The sequence below is a fragment of the Stenella coeruleoalba genome (assembly GCF_951394435.1).
Source record: "Stenella coeruleoalba genome assembly, chromosome: 4".
Lineage (NCBI taxonomy): Eukaryota > Metazoa > Chordata > Mammalia > Artiodactyla > Delphinidae > Stenella > Stenella coeruleoalba.
In genome coordinates, this window is record NC_137149.1 from 33,620,139 (window position 1) to 33,638,287 (window position 18,149).

The following is an 18,149-nucleotide window of genomic DNA, read 5'->3' on the forward strand; positions in this document are numbered from 1 at the left end:
GATAGCCAGTATACTGAATGCTTACACTGTGTTAAGTCCTTTCTTTATAAGCATCATTTCATTGAATCCTCACAACCACTTCATGTGTTAGGTCCTACTATATATCCCAATTTACAGATGATTACATTGAATTTAAGTTATGTGCCCAAAGACAAATATTTGTTAAGTGGCAGAAGTGAGATTCAAACCCAGATCTGAATGAATTCAGAAACTTTGCTCTTAATTTCTGTGATGACTCCTGCAAATATTAACAGTGCCAAGACTGAGATACACTAAGTGTGTTAGGCATTCAGAGGAGGAAGAGGCCACTTCCTCTTCCACTAGATTAGTGGTCCGAAAGCAGCAAAGACTTAATGAAAAGCAAAAAGACCACAGCAGCCAAAGGGTAAGGTAGATAGGAAGAGCTATCTAAAAGCAGAGCTGAACCAGTTGCCTCTAGTTCAAAGTAAAAACCTTTGTTAGAGATGCTAACATAACAAAGGATGAAATCACACACGAGAAGGGGGGCAAAAGTACTATATAGTATCTTAAGAATTGTTCTGCTTACTTTTGGTTAGAAGCCCACTGTATTACCACCTCTGGGCCATGAATTACTGATTAATTACTAATTACTCAATTAATTTGAGAATTACTATCTTGTGATTCTCAAAGTGTGTTCCATTGATCACTTATTTCCAGATCAATTAGCTTAAAAATACCTGTAGTCTTTGTAAAAATACAGACGTCTAGGTTGCACCTTTGAACCAGGTAGAACCCTGGAATCTGTCGTTTAGCAAGCTCCTCAGGTGATTCTTATACACATTAAAGTTGGAGAGCCTTTGTTAATCCATTTACTGTTTATTAGGGGTGAGATGAAAATGGTTCAAGCTAGACTAAACAGCTGACACCAAAGAGTTACCCAGTAATATAATGTGCACCTGGGGGTAGGGGAAGAGGAAAGTGGTAACAGGTAGGAAAAGTCATGTTAAGGTATGCAACTAAACATTATTTTCATAGGTGAAATAAATATAACATGACCATCAAGGGAACTAAAAGAAATGAGGTTTTTTACAAAGCAGAAATAAGACAGGGATGAAAGGAGGGCATTGCCTTGGGCGAGAGTATGTGCTAATTGATGGTGTCAGAACTCCTGGGGCATCCCTTGTTGATCCCTGTCCTTATGTCTTTACCTCTCCTTTGTCCTCTTCCTGAATGGAAGCACCACAGCTAAGACAGTGTCAGAACAACCCCCACTCAATATCCTGCAAAACGGAGGGGGAGAGAGAGAGGAGAGAGGGAGAAAGGAACAGCATCGAGGGCAATTACTTCGATTCTCAGTGTGTTCTAGAAACAGCTCTGATAACGATAAAACAAAATCTCACAAAAATGTCAGCATTTGTGTTCCCCAGGAAAATGTATGTGGCCCAAGAAGAAAAATTACCTGTGATTCTCCTCTGGTCAGAATCTTTAGATGATTTGTCACTCTTTTTGATTTCTTGCTAATTGAATGAATATTTAGTTTAGACAATTTATCTTTAAGTGATTCATCCTCATCGTTCTTCTTGTATTTGAGAACTGAAACGGAAGAATGCAATAACGTATCTGAACATGTGAGGCACAGAAAGTGTGTGTTCCATCCAAAGTATTCAAGATTAATATTTATATTTAAGATAACACTCTGTATGATTTTCGGACCTCTGGTACCGATGCAATGTGCTCCAGCCCCTCTGCCCAGTCACAGTTCCAGACGCCCACCCCACTGTTCTGACCTTCAGAAACTGTTCTAGGACTTGAGCTCCTCAAAGCCCAAGGTTCATTTACCTCGCACATTAAAGAAATTCCTGATACTGGAAAAAACTCTCTCTTCTCAGACAATACACTTGTTACCTAGGGTCTCTAGAATGAAGCATCGAGACCTAACTAATGGAAAGACAACTGCAGCCAACATAAGAAGACCTCAGATCCATCCCAGGGTGGTCTCTCCACTAGCTGAGAGATTGGGGTAAGCTGAGTGACCTCTCTGAGGTGTACTTTTTTATCTTTAACATGATTTTCACCTCTCATATTGTTCAAAATGTTAAATATTCTGAACATTCTGTTTTGGTAATGGTGTGGAGACAGGAGCATTCTTATACGCTGTGGACATGGATTAAATCAATATAGTTTTTGTAGAGAACAATTTGGCAGAGTCTTGTAAAAGTGAAAATATTTATAGTCTATGACCAGGAAGTCTGTGTAGAAAATCTGCTTTCCATAATGAGGCATACAAACTTTTGTTTGCTATAGCATTTTTTTCTAAGAACAGAATGTTGGAAACAATCTAAAAGTTTACTCATAGAGGTATGGTTTAATCAATTATGATATACTCATGAATGGGATACTGTGGAACCATGAAAAAGAAGACCATATTAACCTGAAGAATGTTCATGATATAAAATTAAGTTTTTAAAAAGCCCCAGCAAACTGTAGTACCATTTGCAAAAGGAAGGAAAGAAGGAAAAAGAAGAAAAAAATAGGAAAAAAAACATAGAAATTCTGAAGAGAACTTACTAAAATGTTAGCTATGCAAACTGGAATCATGAGAGTAGAAAAATTTTCCTCTTTAAAACTTTGAGTTTAAGCAAACAGAAAAGTTAAAACATTATTACAGCTATTGTCCATCTCCCAGCTTTGTCAAATCTTAACATTTTGCCTTGTTTCCAATCTTTTTATTTAAAAAAATCACATAACAATTGAGACTTCTCTGAGCCCCATCTTTGATCCCTAAAGGGATCTGTGATCCAAAGTTATGGGGTTTATTATATCCGTATCTATCTTCACGCCTTTACTTTGTAGATATGTAGTCATACGGTGTATAGTATTATTTTCAATCCTTATTAAAATGGTACCATATTGCATTCATTCTTCTGTCACTTGCTAATTTACTTTTTAAAAAACTCAACATTGTGTTTTTGAGATCTGTCTAATTGATACATGTACTTTAATTAATTTTATGTTTTCTTGGTATCATAGTATATAAAACACAGTGTATCCATTATCTGGATTAATATGCAAACCACTGTCTATTTCTTTGTTTCTTTTCTTGTTTTCCTTTTTTATCTTTTGCTATTACGAACAATGCTAGTTACTAGTATACCTCTCCACGAGCATATGAGCCAGTTTCTCAAATATCTAGAATCTGATTTTCTGTATCTTGGGTACGTGTACCTTCAATTTAATAGGTATTTTCAAATTGTTCTCCGAAGTGGTGATTCTAATTTACATTCTCACCTGCAAACTGCGATTCAGCACTTAACATTATCCACTAAAAATCTTATTGCCAATCTAGTAGGCTGGGAACACTCTGTCATTGTGATTTTAATTTGCATTTCCCTGATTATTAGTGAATCTTAGCATTTAAAAACTTACTGGTCTTTCTGTGAATCGCACATTTTTATTATTAAGTTTTTTGTATTAGAATGTTTTTACTGATTTAATATCAATAATTATATATTCTAGATAGTAATCCTTTGTCTACGGGCTATCTTTTCATTTTGTTTACGGTGTCTTTCACTCTACAACTTTCACTTTTCTTTATAGTTACACTTTATTAATGCAAATATATACAATTTTTAAAATAAAACATTAGAAAATACAAACAATAAAAATAAATGAAATGGTTGGTTCAATTAGCTCCACAGTCCTACCATTGCTTTTACTGTTTAATTGAGATTTAATGTTAGAAGTACAAAGCCAATCAAGAACTTATGGACACAAATCACACTGAGAGAGGACCCATGGTCTATCCCAATGCACTACTACATCTGAGATGATAGGAACCATCTAATTGTGCCTCCTATTTTGAAACCTACATTCTACTTTAGAGGTGAACTTTACACCTTAGTTAACAAAGAGTTAACAATAATTTGTTAATTTGCGAAAGAAATATACTTTCTCCCTTCAGTGGAGCAATTAATTGCCAAAAAATACCCATTCTTTGTGTTCCAGAACCAAATAAGCCTGATGTGTTAGCTGGGCCATCTTACCTGTATCTGCCCTTCTCACCACCCCTTTTCAGCTCTAGCTTTTCACTGCTCCCAGCTACCAGGCCATGCCTCCTTCCTACCATGCATAACGCCAAGAACAGAAGGATCATATGCTATGGGTGTCTTCAGCCCACAGTATGTCATCGGGCATGCAGTGGTCAAAAGAGGTTGAGTATAGGGCTGTTCAATAAAAAGTTGTCAATCTTTTGCCTCATGATCTTATCCTGAAGCTAGCTGGCAAAGCAAAACCATCCTCTCCTCCCTAGCCTCTAACTTTAAATATCAAATGATCATTATCACTGCAACTGCTGTAACTACTGAGACATTCTGATTCTCCAAAACATGAACAGAATATTCCAACACTGGAAAACCCCCAATTGATCATATCTCCTCTTACCTAAATCCTTCCGTCTTTTAAGTTCATTGATGTTTACATTAATATCTTTCACTGCAGCAAAGGCATCCTCCAGTGCTCTAAAGTCTGGGTGAGAGGGAGGGGTGGAATTCCGGAGTTCACAGAGTAATAGGGGGTACTTCATCACTCTCTGAATTGGTTTGATCATCAAAGAGCCCATATCCAGTAAGTTTGGTTTGCCTCTGCAATAGAGATAAATTAATACCTGTTTCACAAACATTTGTCTTATTATCTCCTTTTTATTTTTGTGATTTTAATTTTTTTTTATTATTAATCCTGAAACTGTTTTTCACCCTTTTCCCCTTCCATTTGGCTATGTTCAGTTTCTAAATGAAAGCAAGGACAATGGATGGCAAAAAGAAGCAAGGCTGAAAAATCCTACTACTAAACAAAATTTAAAAGAAAATAAGTATATTTGTTCACCTGAAAGAACTCAAAGCATGATTTCCAACCATGTTCCACTTACAGTTTTTTTAATAACAGGTTTTATAATAATAGTGGGAAACAATTCTAGACTGCATTTCCCATGACAACGAATTAAAAATGCATTTTCCTGATGGTACTTTTGTGATTATTAAGTGAGGAGAATAAGTTCATCGTTTAAAAATCTAAACATAATTTGTCCTCTTTCTTCTACCAAATTAAGAAGTTGAAGTTATAGTGTTTCAGAGGTTCTATCACACTCCCCCAAAGAGATTTATAATAAATGCAACATTCTCTAGATATTGTTAATATCATCACTATCACTAATCATTGCTATTACGCAATGACTTTCCATGACTTTCCATGTGGAATTCTTCTTAGCCCACTGATCTTCAAATGGCTACACAAAAGTGAGCAGTCACCCCTGACTCTTCCTTTCGGAGCTTCTGAGATGAGACTAGAGCCATTCCAACTGGCCAAGTAGTTCACAGGAAATGAAAAAGCTACCAGCTTGGTCATGCTGTTGTCCAACCCACTGTATTCAATTCATTCAGCCAGAAAGCAGTGATGTCTAATAGCCTCTTTATGCAAGAGGCAAATAAAGAGATACTGTAAATGGAACATGGATGAAAATTGTGTTTTGAGTCCCTTCTGATACACGGATACACTCATTTGTTTTCCTTTAGGTTTTTATCTAGAAGAGACAGAATATAGACACTGTTTTCAAATCCTGATGGGTGGATTTTTCATTCTTCAATTACTAAGTTTCAAGTACTGTATGGGCGGACAACAGACCACATAATTGAAATGGTGAAACGGATCTAAAAAGCATTGAACAACATTAGAAAAGTTGCATCATTAGAAAAGATCTGAAGGCACCCTAGAGAGAATCTGCTTGAACTTTTCATTTGATAAGTGAGAAACTAAGGAACTTTGATTATCACATGTAAGTGCACACATGCAGACACACACACACACACCCCAGTCACTCTGTCACATGTCCCCATTTTATTTTCATTATAGCACTTAATCACTATCTGGAATCATCCTTTTCCTTTATTTACCAATTTATGTTCAATTTCTCTGTCACCACTGTATCTCCAGCATGACAAATAGTATTCCCTTAATGAATATTTGTAAACTGAAGTGACAGATTTCTCATATTTTCTGTAATTTTACATTCCACATTTTTTTTTAAAATTGCACAATGGGCTTCCCTGTTGGCGCAGTGGTTGAGAGTCCGCCTGCCAATGCAGGGGACACAGGTTCGTGCCCCGGTCCGGGAAGATCCCACATGCCGCGGAGCGGCTGGGCCCGTGAGCCATGGCCGCTGAGCCTGCGCATCTGGAGCCTGTGATCCGCAACGGGAGAGGCCACAACGGTGAGAGGCCCACGCATACAGCAAAAAAAAAAAATTGCACAATAGTCCTGAATTTTATTCATATGTTGAGAAAATGATTATACTGTAATAGAGACAAAGACTGAATCAAACCAAAAGGCAACATTTTTCAAAGGAAAATCAAAATAAATGATAAAGGCTTGTGAGGGAGTAAAGAGTTACTTTTTTTTTTTTTAAGTTAAAAAAATTTATTGAAGAATAGTTGATTTACAGTGTTGTGCTAATTTCTGCTGTACAGCAAAGTGACTCAGTTATACATATTCTTTTCCATTATGGTTTATCACAGGACATTGAATATAGTTCCCTGTGCTAAACAGTAGGACCTTGTTATTTATCCATCCTATATGTAATAGTTTGCCTCTGCTAATCTCAAACTCCCAATCCTTCCCTTTCCCTACTCTCCTCCCCCTTGATAACCACAAGTCTGTTCTCTATGTCTGTGAGTCTGTTTCTCTTTCATAGATATGTTCATTTGTGCCGTATTTTAGATTCCACATATAAGTGATATCATATGGTAATTGTCTTTGAATTTCTGACTTACTTCACTTAGTATGATAATCTGTAATTGCATCCATGTTGCTGCAAATGGCATTATTTCATTCTTTTTTATGGCTGAGTAATATTCCATTATATTCCATATATACCATTTATACCATATATATTCCATGTATACCATATCTTCTTTATTCGTATATTGATGGACATTTATGTCCATTTTGAGTTTATTTTTGTGTATGGCATGAGGGTGTGTCCTAACTTCATTGATTTACATGCAGCTGTCCAACTTTCCCAACACCACTTGCTGAAGAGACTCTCTTTTCTCCATTGTATATTCTTGCCTCCTTTGTCAAAAAAGAGTTGCTTTGATAGACTTTATCTTGTACTTCCTACCCATTTGCACCAAATCTACTAAGGAGACAGGGTGACAAAGAGGAAATGAGGGAGAGAGAGAGACAGATATTACTGGTTTCCAAGAAGACTGGGTGAAGTGATTGGGAAAAAATGTAAATCTATTATGAATACTGAAAAAATAATGACTAAAAACAGATTTTCTCACCAATGGTATATCAGTAGCCAAACCTTTGAATACGACAGACAACATCTTTCTATATCTTAAACATAAATTCTTCAACAATTTAGACACTTAAGTAGAAATAATTCCTTAAATAAGAACAAGTCAGGAATATGGAAGGTATTAACTTGATTAGAAGAAATCATTATCCTTATGAATAAGATCAGATTCCTTCTGAGTTTTCCTTTTTACTATCACCAAATATCAGTTTATTTAGTCTTATAAAAATCACTGAAAATACCATCAAAATATAGATGTAATCACACAATTCAATCAAACAAAACTCAATTTTAATAAGATAGCTTATCCGTGTGGCCTATTGTTACATACATATTGAAAAACTTCTAATTACAAAAAAAAATGCCCAGATATATTAAAGAATATACTTGTATCTTTGAGCTGCTCTCCTTTCTTGCTTATCAGGATCCGTCAAAAAACCAACCTAGAAAACATAGGCAGAACACTCTATGACGTAAATCACAGCAAGATCCTTTTTGACCCACCTCCTAGAGAAATGGAAATAAAAACAAAAATAAACAAATGGGACCTAATGAAACTTAAAAGCTTTTGCACAACAAAGGAAACCATAAACAAGACCAAAAGACAACCCTCAGAATGGTAGAAAATATTTGCAAATGAAGCAACTGACAAAGGATTAATCTTCAAAATATACAAGTAGCTCATGCAGCTCAATATCAAAAAAACAACCCAATCCAAAAATGGGCAGAAGACCTAAACAGACATTTCTTCAAAGAAGATATACAGATTGCCAACAAACACATGAAAGGATACTCAACATCACTCATTATTAGAGAAATGCAAATCAAAACTACAATGAGGTATCAGCTCACACCGGTCAGAATGGCCATCATCAAAAAATCTACAAAAAAAAAAAAAATCTACAAACAATAAATGCTAGAGAGGGTGTGGAGAAAAGGGAACCCTCTTGCACTGTTGGTTGGAATGTAAATTGATACAACCACTATGGAGAACAATATGGAGGTTCCTTAAAAAACTAAAAATAGAACTACCATACGACCCAGCAATCCCACTACTGGGCATATACCTTGAGAAAACCATAATTCAAAAGAGTCAGGTACCACAATGTTCATTGCATCACAATTTACAATAACCAGGACAGGGAAGCAACCTAAGTGTCCATCGACAGATGAATGGATAAAGAAGATGTGGCATGTATATACAATGGAATAGTACTCAGCCATAAAAAGAAATGAAATTGAGTTATTTGTAGTGAGGTGGATGGACCTAGAGTCTGTCATACAGAGTGAAGTAAGTCTGAAACAGAAAAACAAATACCATATGCTAACACATATAAATGGAATCTAAAAAAAAAGAAAGTTCTGATGAACCTAGGGACAGGACAGGAATAAAGACACAGACGTAGAGAATGGACTTGAGGATACGGGGAGGGGGAAGGGTAAGCTGGGACAAAGTGAGAGAGTGGCATGGACATATATACACTACCAAATGTGAAATAGATAGCTAGTGGGAAGCACCTGCATGGTACAGGGAGATCAGCTCGGTGCTTTGCGACCACCTAGAGGGGTGGGATAGGGAGGGTGGGAGGGAGATGCAAGAGGCAGGGGATATGGGGATATACATATGTATATAGCTGATTCACTTTGTCATACAGCAGAAACTATCACAACACTGTAAAGCAATTATACTCCAATAAAGATATTAAAAAAAAAAACAACAACAACCTAGGCCTTTTAGTTCTGTCCAGATCTTATAATTACTTCTTTTTCTATCACTCTTTGACATCAAAGTTCTATTCTCTCCCTTTTATGTTTCAAATGACAATAATAACAATAATAAATGATGACTGTTTCTCTTAAAAGCATCACAGATGCGAATATTAAAAAAGCTTTTCTCAAAAATGAGAAATCTCCCAGATACCTTTGTCTTCAGATAAGCACGGTGGACAGTTGCCCAAGTGATGAGCAATGATGTTCTGACATCTACATCACACAGACAAGCAATATGGTAGAAAAGATAGAGGATGTGTTCCTAGATAATGACACTCCAGGCATTCAGTGCCACAACGCTCACCCCATCCAATCCCTCCCAGTAAGAATGAGTTCTGACCACTGTGCCAGGCAGATGAATCTTATGTGATATAACCCAGTTCATCCAAGCAGCCAATTATCACATGCCTCCCCCGCAAAAAGTAACCAAATGCATAACAATTCCTCATACATATTGTGCTGAAAACTAAGGTAGTTATTAATTTGTAATTCTGTTTCATATTCCTCTATCTTATCATGAATACTTTGGCAAATATTTAGTACCGAAAGTAGCTACACTAATCTCATTACAAATTATTATTGGAACATTACAAAGTTAAGTAAACACAGCTGGCTTTGTTTTAGCAGGATCCAGTTTTGCTATAAAGAGCTTTGCATCGAGTACAAGAAAACAGTTGCACAATGAAAATTAAAATGATATTTAAGCAATGTAAAAACTGATGAAAACAAAAAAAATCAGATATACTTCAACATTGAGGTATATCTATATTTCTTAATTTGAGGGAGAAAATGAAGGAAAACTAATCATGTAACTATTGATCATATTACTTTGAATTTCCTCTATTTTATGGCCACAATATCTTAAATTTAATATTTAGTTTATAGAAGCCACAAACCATCTATACTGGTATTGATTTTTTTTTCAATTTACTCTCCTTTTAAAACATCACAAGTCAACTTTAGAGGAAACTGCATATTGCTATGCAAATAATAAGCAAATAACACTTGTCATAATTTTAAAATTGCTTTGAAAACAAATATAGAACTACTAACAAATTTTAGAAACTGTAAAGGAGATGAGCAAATGGTAATTGATATAGCAGACCGGAAAGAACCAGTAATATGGAGAAGCAATTATTTAATCACTCCTCCAAAGGTTCATTAACTAGAGTCCTTGAGACCTATGGAAGTGAAGGGAGAGGGGCATGGGAATTAGAATAAGAAGGACTAGTTAAAAACCTGGTTAAGAAACAGCATAATTCTTAAGGTGCTACACAAATGGCACCTTGAGATCATTTGGAAGACTAAGGAAGAGCTCTTGGAAATTAAAAGGATAATAGCAGAAATAAAAACTCACAAGTATTGGAGAAAATGTTCAGGAACTTTCCAGAGAGAAGAGCAAAAATACAAAAATGGAAGAAAGTATAAGAAAATTAGAAGACCAGTCTAGGAGTTCCAATATCAAAATAATAAGAGTCCCAGAAAGAGAGAACAAAACACATGGGAAGGAAATCATCTATGAAATAATTCAAGGAACATGAGTTAGCAGGTTGAAAGAACTCACTGAGTACACAGCACAATGGATGAAACGGACTCACCTTGGAATCCATAAAATTGCAAATTATCGGGGACAGAGTAAAGCCTACAGTCCTTCAGGGAAACATACAAACTAAACAGTTAAAAACAAACAATTAGGAATCATTTTCATTTCTTGTAGCAATACTGAAAGAAACAATGGCGAATTACCTTTATAGTTTGAAGATGAATGATTTTCAATTTAGAATTCTATACGAAATCAAACTATATAAATCAAGTGTGAGGGTAAAATAAAGACATTTTTGATATAAAAGTTCTTAAAATTTTCCTTCCCATGCATTCTTTGATGAATAGGGGAAACTATTGCAGGATGTCCTCTACTAAAAACAGGAAAGAGGCAAAGAGAAAGTCTAGATGATGGGAGGGGAGTTCCTAAAAGACAGTAATGCCCAGTGTCATCAGTCCAAACTCAAAAGGTCAGAAGGCTCTGGGAGAGGCTTTTACAGGGAGATGAAATTGATAGCATACAAAATTCACCTGGCTGTCTTCAAGATGACTGGCTGTGAGTTCAGCATTAATGATTAGTACAAAGAAAATTAAGGGGGGAAAAAAGGCAATAATTAACTCCCAGAAAAACAAGTAATCCATTTATTCCAAGGTTTAGCTCTGAAATTTATTCACGTATAATAATTCAAGCACTGATTATTGTTCTAATTCAAATTACAATGTAACTCCATAGGGAGAATGGTTAGATGGGATGTGTGTGTGTGTGTGTGTGTGTGTGTGTGTGTGTAGTAGAGATCAGGTAGGGAAGAGAGAGAGATTCTTGTCTTCCATAGCAGGAAGTCAATACACAATACCTAAAAAGGAAAAGCCAAATTTTTTCGGAGTCATGAAGATAGATACCAAAATAGTCAACTAAAATGTGTGAAAATATTGTGTTCGGTGAGGAGCATTTAGGGGCAGGTAGAAGAGGAGACTACTATTTTTCTTTTCTTTCTAATTAAAAGAAAATTTTTATTGGAGTATAGTTGATTTACAGTGTTGTGTTAATTTCTGCTGTACAGCCAAGTGACTCAGTTATACACATGTATACATTCTTTGTTATATTATTTTCCATTATGCTTTATCCCAGAATATTGAATATAGTTCCCTGTGCTATACAGTAGACTACTGTTTTTCTTAAATCCTGTAGAACTATTTGGCTTTTTAAACAATGGGTAGATATAATTTTAACAAAAGAGAAAGTTTTTAAAGAAGGAAACATTCAAGAATATTCAAGAAAATTCTGAAAAGGAATAATACTGAGCTGAGATTAGTTATACCTGATATTAAAATATAAAGCTGCAAAAATGAAAGCAGTTTGATATGGGTACATATATGGGCAAATGGAAATCAAGCACAAAATAGAAAATAAGGAAATAAATACAAATATGTATGGAAATTATGTGGTAAATATGACATTCCTACTCAGTGGAAAAAAGGAACCATTCAATATCAGGTATTGTGATAATTAGCTTGTCATATAAAAAATAATAAAAATGGATTCTTTACACCAAAATAATTTCTAGATAGATCAAAGATTTAAATGTTAAAAATGAAATTATACAAGATCCATGTGAAAACATGGGATTACGGTTTAAAAACAAACTCAGGGTTTCTAAGTGAGATACAAAATCCAAAAGCTACAATAGAAAAAAGTGATAAATCTATTTTAAAATTTAGCTCTGTAAAACTGAATGGATAAAAATGAAAACAGAAGCAACTATACACTATGTTAAAAGTCAAATGATAATCTGGAAAAATTATTCATAGTACATAAGATAGAAAAAAGATAATACACTTGCTAATTAAAGAGCCATCATCAATCTTTTAGAAAAAGATAAACATCTCGGTAAAAGTGAACAATCAATAAAAAAGATAATTCATTAGAGGTGAAATACAAATGGTTAAACACAAGATTATTTTTAGTGATAATGAAAACAATACAACGCTACTTTTGGCCTATTACATTGCCATAAGTTGTAAGGATGCAAACATTAATTTTATCTAGTGCTAGCAAGTAGTAGATAAATGGACAACTCATATATGGTAGTGGGACTATAAATTAGTTCAACTTTTCTTAAATTATCTGGCAATAAGTATCAAAAGCCCTTTGATCTAGCAATTCCACTTTTAGAAATCCATCCAAAGAAAATAATTAAACTATTATTCAAAGATCATGTATAAGAATGAACACGTAAAGTCAGTCTTTGCAAGACAGACACTTCAAGTATCTGTAAGGGTTTGGTAAACTAAATTATGGTATATACATCAGATAGAATAGTATGCAGTCATAAAGCAATGTGGATTTATGTTTACTGACATAGAGAGATATTCATGATGTATTGATAAAGAGGTAGCAAGTTGACATACAGGAAATATATAGCCGTCCTATTTTAGTCAACATGTGTCTGTGTAGAGAAAACAATTGCAGGGAAGTAAGGGACTCATGTGATGTTAAAATACTTCACTCTGGAATGTGACTACCAATTGTCTTCTGTGTCCTCATTTTGATTTTTTATGTTTTCAGTGTTTCTTCAATAATTTTAAAAATACAAAACTTAAGAAAAAATAACATAACATTTTGAGATTGATTGAAACCCTGAGATCCAAAGGTGGAAATGAAACCCTGAGATCCAAAGGTGGAAATAACTGGTCAGGCAGAGAAGCATATAGAGAAGTATAAATATTGAAGATAAAACAGTGTATTTCTGGAGGTACATTTAGAATAGGTATATTTTTCTTGCTTTAGAACATGGGACTTGTATCCCATGCTTTGGGGGAGACCCTTTGGTGGAAGATTCTATGACTCTTGTCACTTTGATACTGTTTTGATGTTTTCATAAGATTATAATTCAAAGTAAACATTTTAGAAATTTTAAATGTCTTTGCCTTTCTCTGTACTTTTTAAAATGCAGATTGTGAAAAAAAAGACAGTTTTCAGCTTCCATAAGTAAGACATTTTTTTGAAGCCATTTTAAAACCCACATCTCATAAATGCACTACTCTGGTTGCGACATTCTTGGCCTTAGCTACTGAAGAGCCCAACAATTACATAACATTTGACATTGCCTTTTGCTCTTTTAGGTAGCAGCGTCTGTGCCTCCTTTCCTGAATGAGAGAAACAGGAAGGAAAATAACTCATGGCAAACGTGGCTTTGATGTTCATGCAGCCACACGCCATGACTCTTCTTCCTATTTTTGAGTTCTTGATGTATAGAATGGGTTAGAGGGGGGCATAAGCAGCCTGCTAACACCCACACAACAGGACTGCCGCAGAAGCCAGTGCAATTTTTTAAGCAAGCATTTCAATACAAGGTGCTGTTTGTTTCAAGTATTCTGTATGTAGGACCCTGTGCATGCTAATGTATTAAAATTTGCTCACTTTCCTTCTCTGAATCTCTCTTTCTGTCTGTCTCTGTCTCTCAATCTTTGGTTATAAAGACCTAAGCTCTAGGAAAAGAAATCTAAGTATTGGGTTGGCCACAACGTTGGTTTGGGTTTCTCCGTAGCATCGTTATGTGTAGCATACATCATATGTGTAGCATACATCGTATGTGTAGAATAGACGTGTAGCATATGAAGTTCTTCTCTCATCCCCCAGCTCTGTGAATCTCCAGTCCTAGGCACAATGCCAGGGCCACAGGCTTTATAATGAGACAGCAATCCCCCACCCCTCCAATACCATCAACTGTCATTGAAGAGAAGCCAGGAAAGCTCTGGTGTGTGAAAGGACCAAAAGGCCCTATTCTATTATACTCCTCTTCAAATTCAAATGGTCTTGAACAAATCTAATCATATCTGTCTATACTATAGGATATTTTTTTCCTTTTGAAAGAAAAGGCTTATAAAGTGAGAGAACTGGGTGCTTGTTTGGTATGCCAAAAACTAACTTCTCAGCTTGGCTGGGGTATAAAACCTTAGTCTACAGGTCTCCTGTATGATGCCTGACTCTTCTACCTCACCCTGGAATTCTGTCTTTCCTCAAGGTTGCTCTGCACCAAAGCATGAATGGCAGATATGTACAGCTTAAATTACTATAATTTTTATTTTGTAAATTTTGTATTTCTTGTAAAGTTTCAGGAGTTTAGAAGGTACACACACACACACGCACACACACACACACACACACACACGCACAAGCAGACTAGGAACTCAGGACTTTAGATAGCTCCTGACCATGCTAAGGCAAACACGTGCTTTTTTAAGTCCTGGTAGATTTGACTTCATATTCAAATCAATATCATCTTTTCAATATTAGTCAGACCAGACATGCTGTTCTTCTATAAAAATGGACATCTTGCAAAGTATGTGTATGTGTGTGTTGCTTTTATAAGATAATTTCTATATTGTCCTAGTAACCAATTATTTCATCTTAATATTTCATTTTCATGCTATGTATGTGTGTGTATGATTTTTTTCTCTGTGAATCAGAGTCCAAATCAGAAGAAACAGAATATTTTACTGTAATGCATAAGGAAGCTTTTCTTTTACACATTAATCTATGTAACCTTCAAAAACATTATGGTATCAATCTGAGAATTTTTAGACTAATGTCCTTAGGAAGAAATATTTTTGGACACATTAAAGTGATTCCTAAACATATGTGTGATAAGCAGTTCCCAAAGAGTTCCTGGCACCAACAAACTTGTGACTTAAGTAAATTATATCCCAAGATTCTTCTAAAAAGTTTAATAAGGTACACATAATAATAATTTAATATGTAAGATCATCTCAGACAAATTGGAAATAAATGCACCAATAATATCTAGGGTAAATGTCTTTGCAATCTTGACTTATTAAAAGCGATGAATATCATTGTAAAAACTAAAAATTCTGATTTGCACAGAAATATCCATCAGCTTTTCCCCATGATTTTAACATCTGATATCTATTGTTTAAACAAAAGTACTTACTCTTGCATGTATATTTTCCTGTAAGAAAAGGAAAAATAAAAGTAAATTCATGTAAATCGAGATATTTGAGGTAATAAGCAAACATTATATAAGTTTTAAAATTTTATTATGTAAAATAATGTAATAAGTCATTTTCATGAAGGTTTTATAGAATTAGTTTTATAATATCCCTAAAACTTTATTTTAGTATGTATCCACCATATTTGTTTCACACTTTGTATAAGGTTTAAAAACTGTTGATTCAGATTATAGTTAGTAAATTTTAGTCATTTGAAAATGGATTTAAATGTTAATCTTTATATTATGAAATAAAAATCTATTAAACATAGTAATTAGGAGAAATTGAGATAAGATTACAAAGGAAAGTGTTACTGACTTGCAGAAAACTACTATCAGGTGCTTTATAATATCTGTCTATAGTGTTTTTTATATATATAGATAGCTAGATAGATTATAAACAATTCACCTATTCAATTAGATAATTCCCGTAAAAACTTTCACTTGGCATTGCTAGCTTTTGTGGCTTCCATTTTGCTTAAGCAAAACTAAAGTCCTTCCAAGGCAACGCGATCTGCCTCTACTTCCATATCTTCTCTACCTCATTTCCCATAGTTCAGCTACTCTCCCCATCTGTGGCAACTGCGCGCCTCCTCGCTCTTTTCAAAGCACAGGCTCCTGCCTTGAGGTCCTTGCACTTGCTTGACTGCCCTTCCTCCAGATATCTATATGGCTCCTTCCTTATCTCCCTCAGGTCTTTTTTCAAATGCCCCTGCCCAGTGATGCTTTCCCTGACCAGCCTCTTAAACATTGTACCTGCCTCCCACTGTACTCTTGATTCTCATTCCCTGCTTTATTTCTCCCCATAACGCTTTGTCACTTTCTAACATACTATATGTTTACTTGGTTTCTTGTCTATCTCTCCGCTCCCCGATGCCAAGGAGGGCAAGGATTTATCCTTGCTTTGTTCTCCGTTGTAGCCCCAGTACCTGAAAAACGGACTGGCACACAGTAGCACAAAATGTATTTGTCAAATTAATTAATTTAACAATAAAAAAGTGGGAATCTTTCAAGTTAAATTTCAAGAATAAAGGAGATAGGAACTTCTCTCTGAAAGCCTCATGTGGCTATAGAGAAATAAAGTAATAACCTGTATTAATAAACTGATCACCTTGACCTCTGGTTTCCAGTTTTCTGGAACACAATGAATGTTTTCAATACAAAAAAAAATGTCGTGATCCCATCACATCATAGTAGATGGTCTTTTCATATTCAATGATTGAGAAAAAATTCAATAACTACCTATGCTGAATTTCATAAATTTTCATGGGCTTAATTAAAAAAAATTAATCCCAGTACTTTATATATGTGGAAAACAATGGTATACATATATGTATAGCAAGTATCCCTTCGCTCTCCAGACAGTGTATGAATGGATCCCTAGACATCTTGAAATAACTAGGTTTTGCTGAATCCAAGACCTCCCAGTTGGAAATCCAACGGAGGATTATAAATTTTTAAAAATCAGCAGGTGCTTCAATTTCAAACAATTATTAACTGTTGTTTGAAGAACTCTTCTATCTCAATGAAAGAAAGTACACCACCACTACCCTCCTGCCCAGTATTTCTTTCCATTCATTTTCTTTAAGCTCACATTCTTTCCCCAATTTCTATCCCCTTCTATTAAGGAATTTCCTTTTCTTATTTTGCTCTGCAAGTCATAGATCAGAAAATTTGGGATGGAAGTTGAATAAAAATAAGAATGCAGTTTTCTATGAAAACAAACAAGTGAAAGATGCAATCACTTTGGAACCAAAACACATACTTTGAAGTTGAAAGAAAAGATTGTTCTTCTAACTCCTAGAGAAGACATGGAAAATTTTTTCTTTCTATTCCATTTACTTCAACCAAATAAAACCTCCATATTATAACATATATTAAACACTGTGTTTAACGTAAATATAACATTTTATGAAAAGGAACCTGAGGTTTTCCAACAGTGGAATAGTAGCATTATGTTATAACATCTCCTTTTTATTTGCTTATCATTTTAAAAAATCTCCCTTTTAGGCTAAAACTTTCCAGAAGTTAACCCCAGCCAAGGACATTCCAGGAAGGACAAAGTTAACTTGGGTCCATTTACCCCTTTGGGGGGTAAAGTAATAATATATCCACCACCCCACCTTACACCCTCGTGGGGTCATTATAATTTGACTCAAAGTTACAATAGTTTTTTCGTGACTATTCCGTTAAGGATTATCGTCTTTGTTCAAACATGATGTCATGTAATAAAGAACTGAAAGAGTTTCCAAAAGTGATTTTAATTTTTACTTGGAACACCCCACTAGAATAATATTAAGAAATATAAACTGTGGTGGACAAATTGAAATCTATTCCTTTGATGTCATGTTGCATGAGCTTTTAGCTTCCCTGCATGGAAAAGCTATAGCAGTAATATAAGCAGCCAAAGCACCCAGATGACTAGAAGTTAGAAGTTTTCCTCCTGAGGATGGTGGCCTCAGTTAGGAAGAAGAAAAATGTAGATAGATTTATAACAGCTAGACATGAAGTTAGAA

At 35.0% G+C, this 18,149-nt stretch overlaps 1 protein-coding gene across 1 annotated transcript in view; it reads right to left on the reverse strand.

The window, feature by feature from the left end:
• ARHGEF38 (Rho guanine nucleotide exchange factor 38) overlaps positions 1-18,149 on the reverse strand; it is a gene marked incomplete at its 3' end in the record, with an annotated part of 152,975 nt that overhangs the window by 30,432 nt on the left and 104,394 nt on the right. Inside the window, exons 5-7 of the mRNA XM_079920519.1 lie at positions 15,577-15,594; positions 4,402-4,601; positions 1,421-1,554 (exon numbers count right to left, since the gene is read on the reverse strand). Coding sequence (XP_079776645.1) covers positions 1,421-1,554; positions 4,402-4,601; positions 15,577-15,594 — 352 coding nt within the window. The remainder of the gene's footprint in view (positions 1-1,420; positions 1,555-4,401; positions 4,602-15,576; positions 15,595-18,149) is intronic.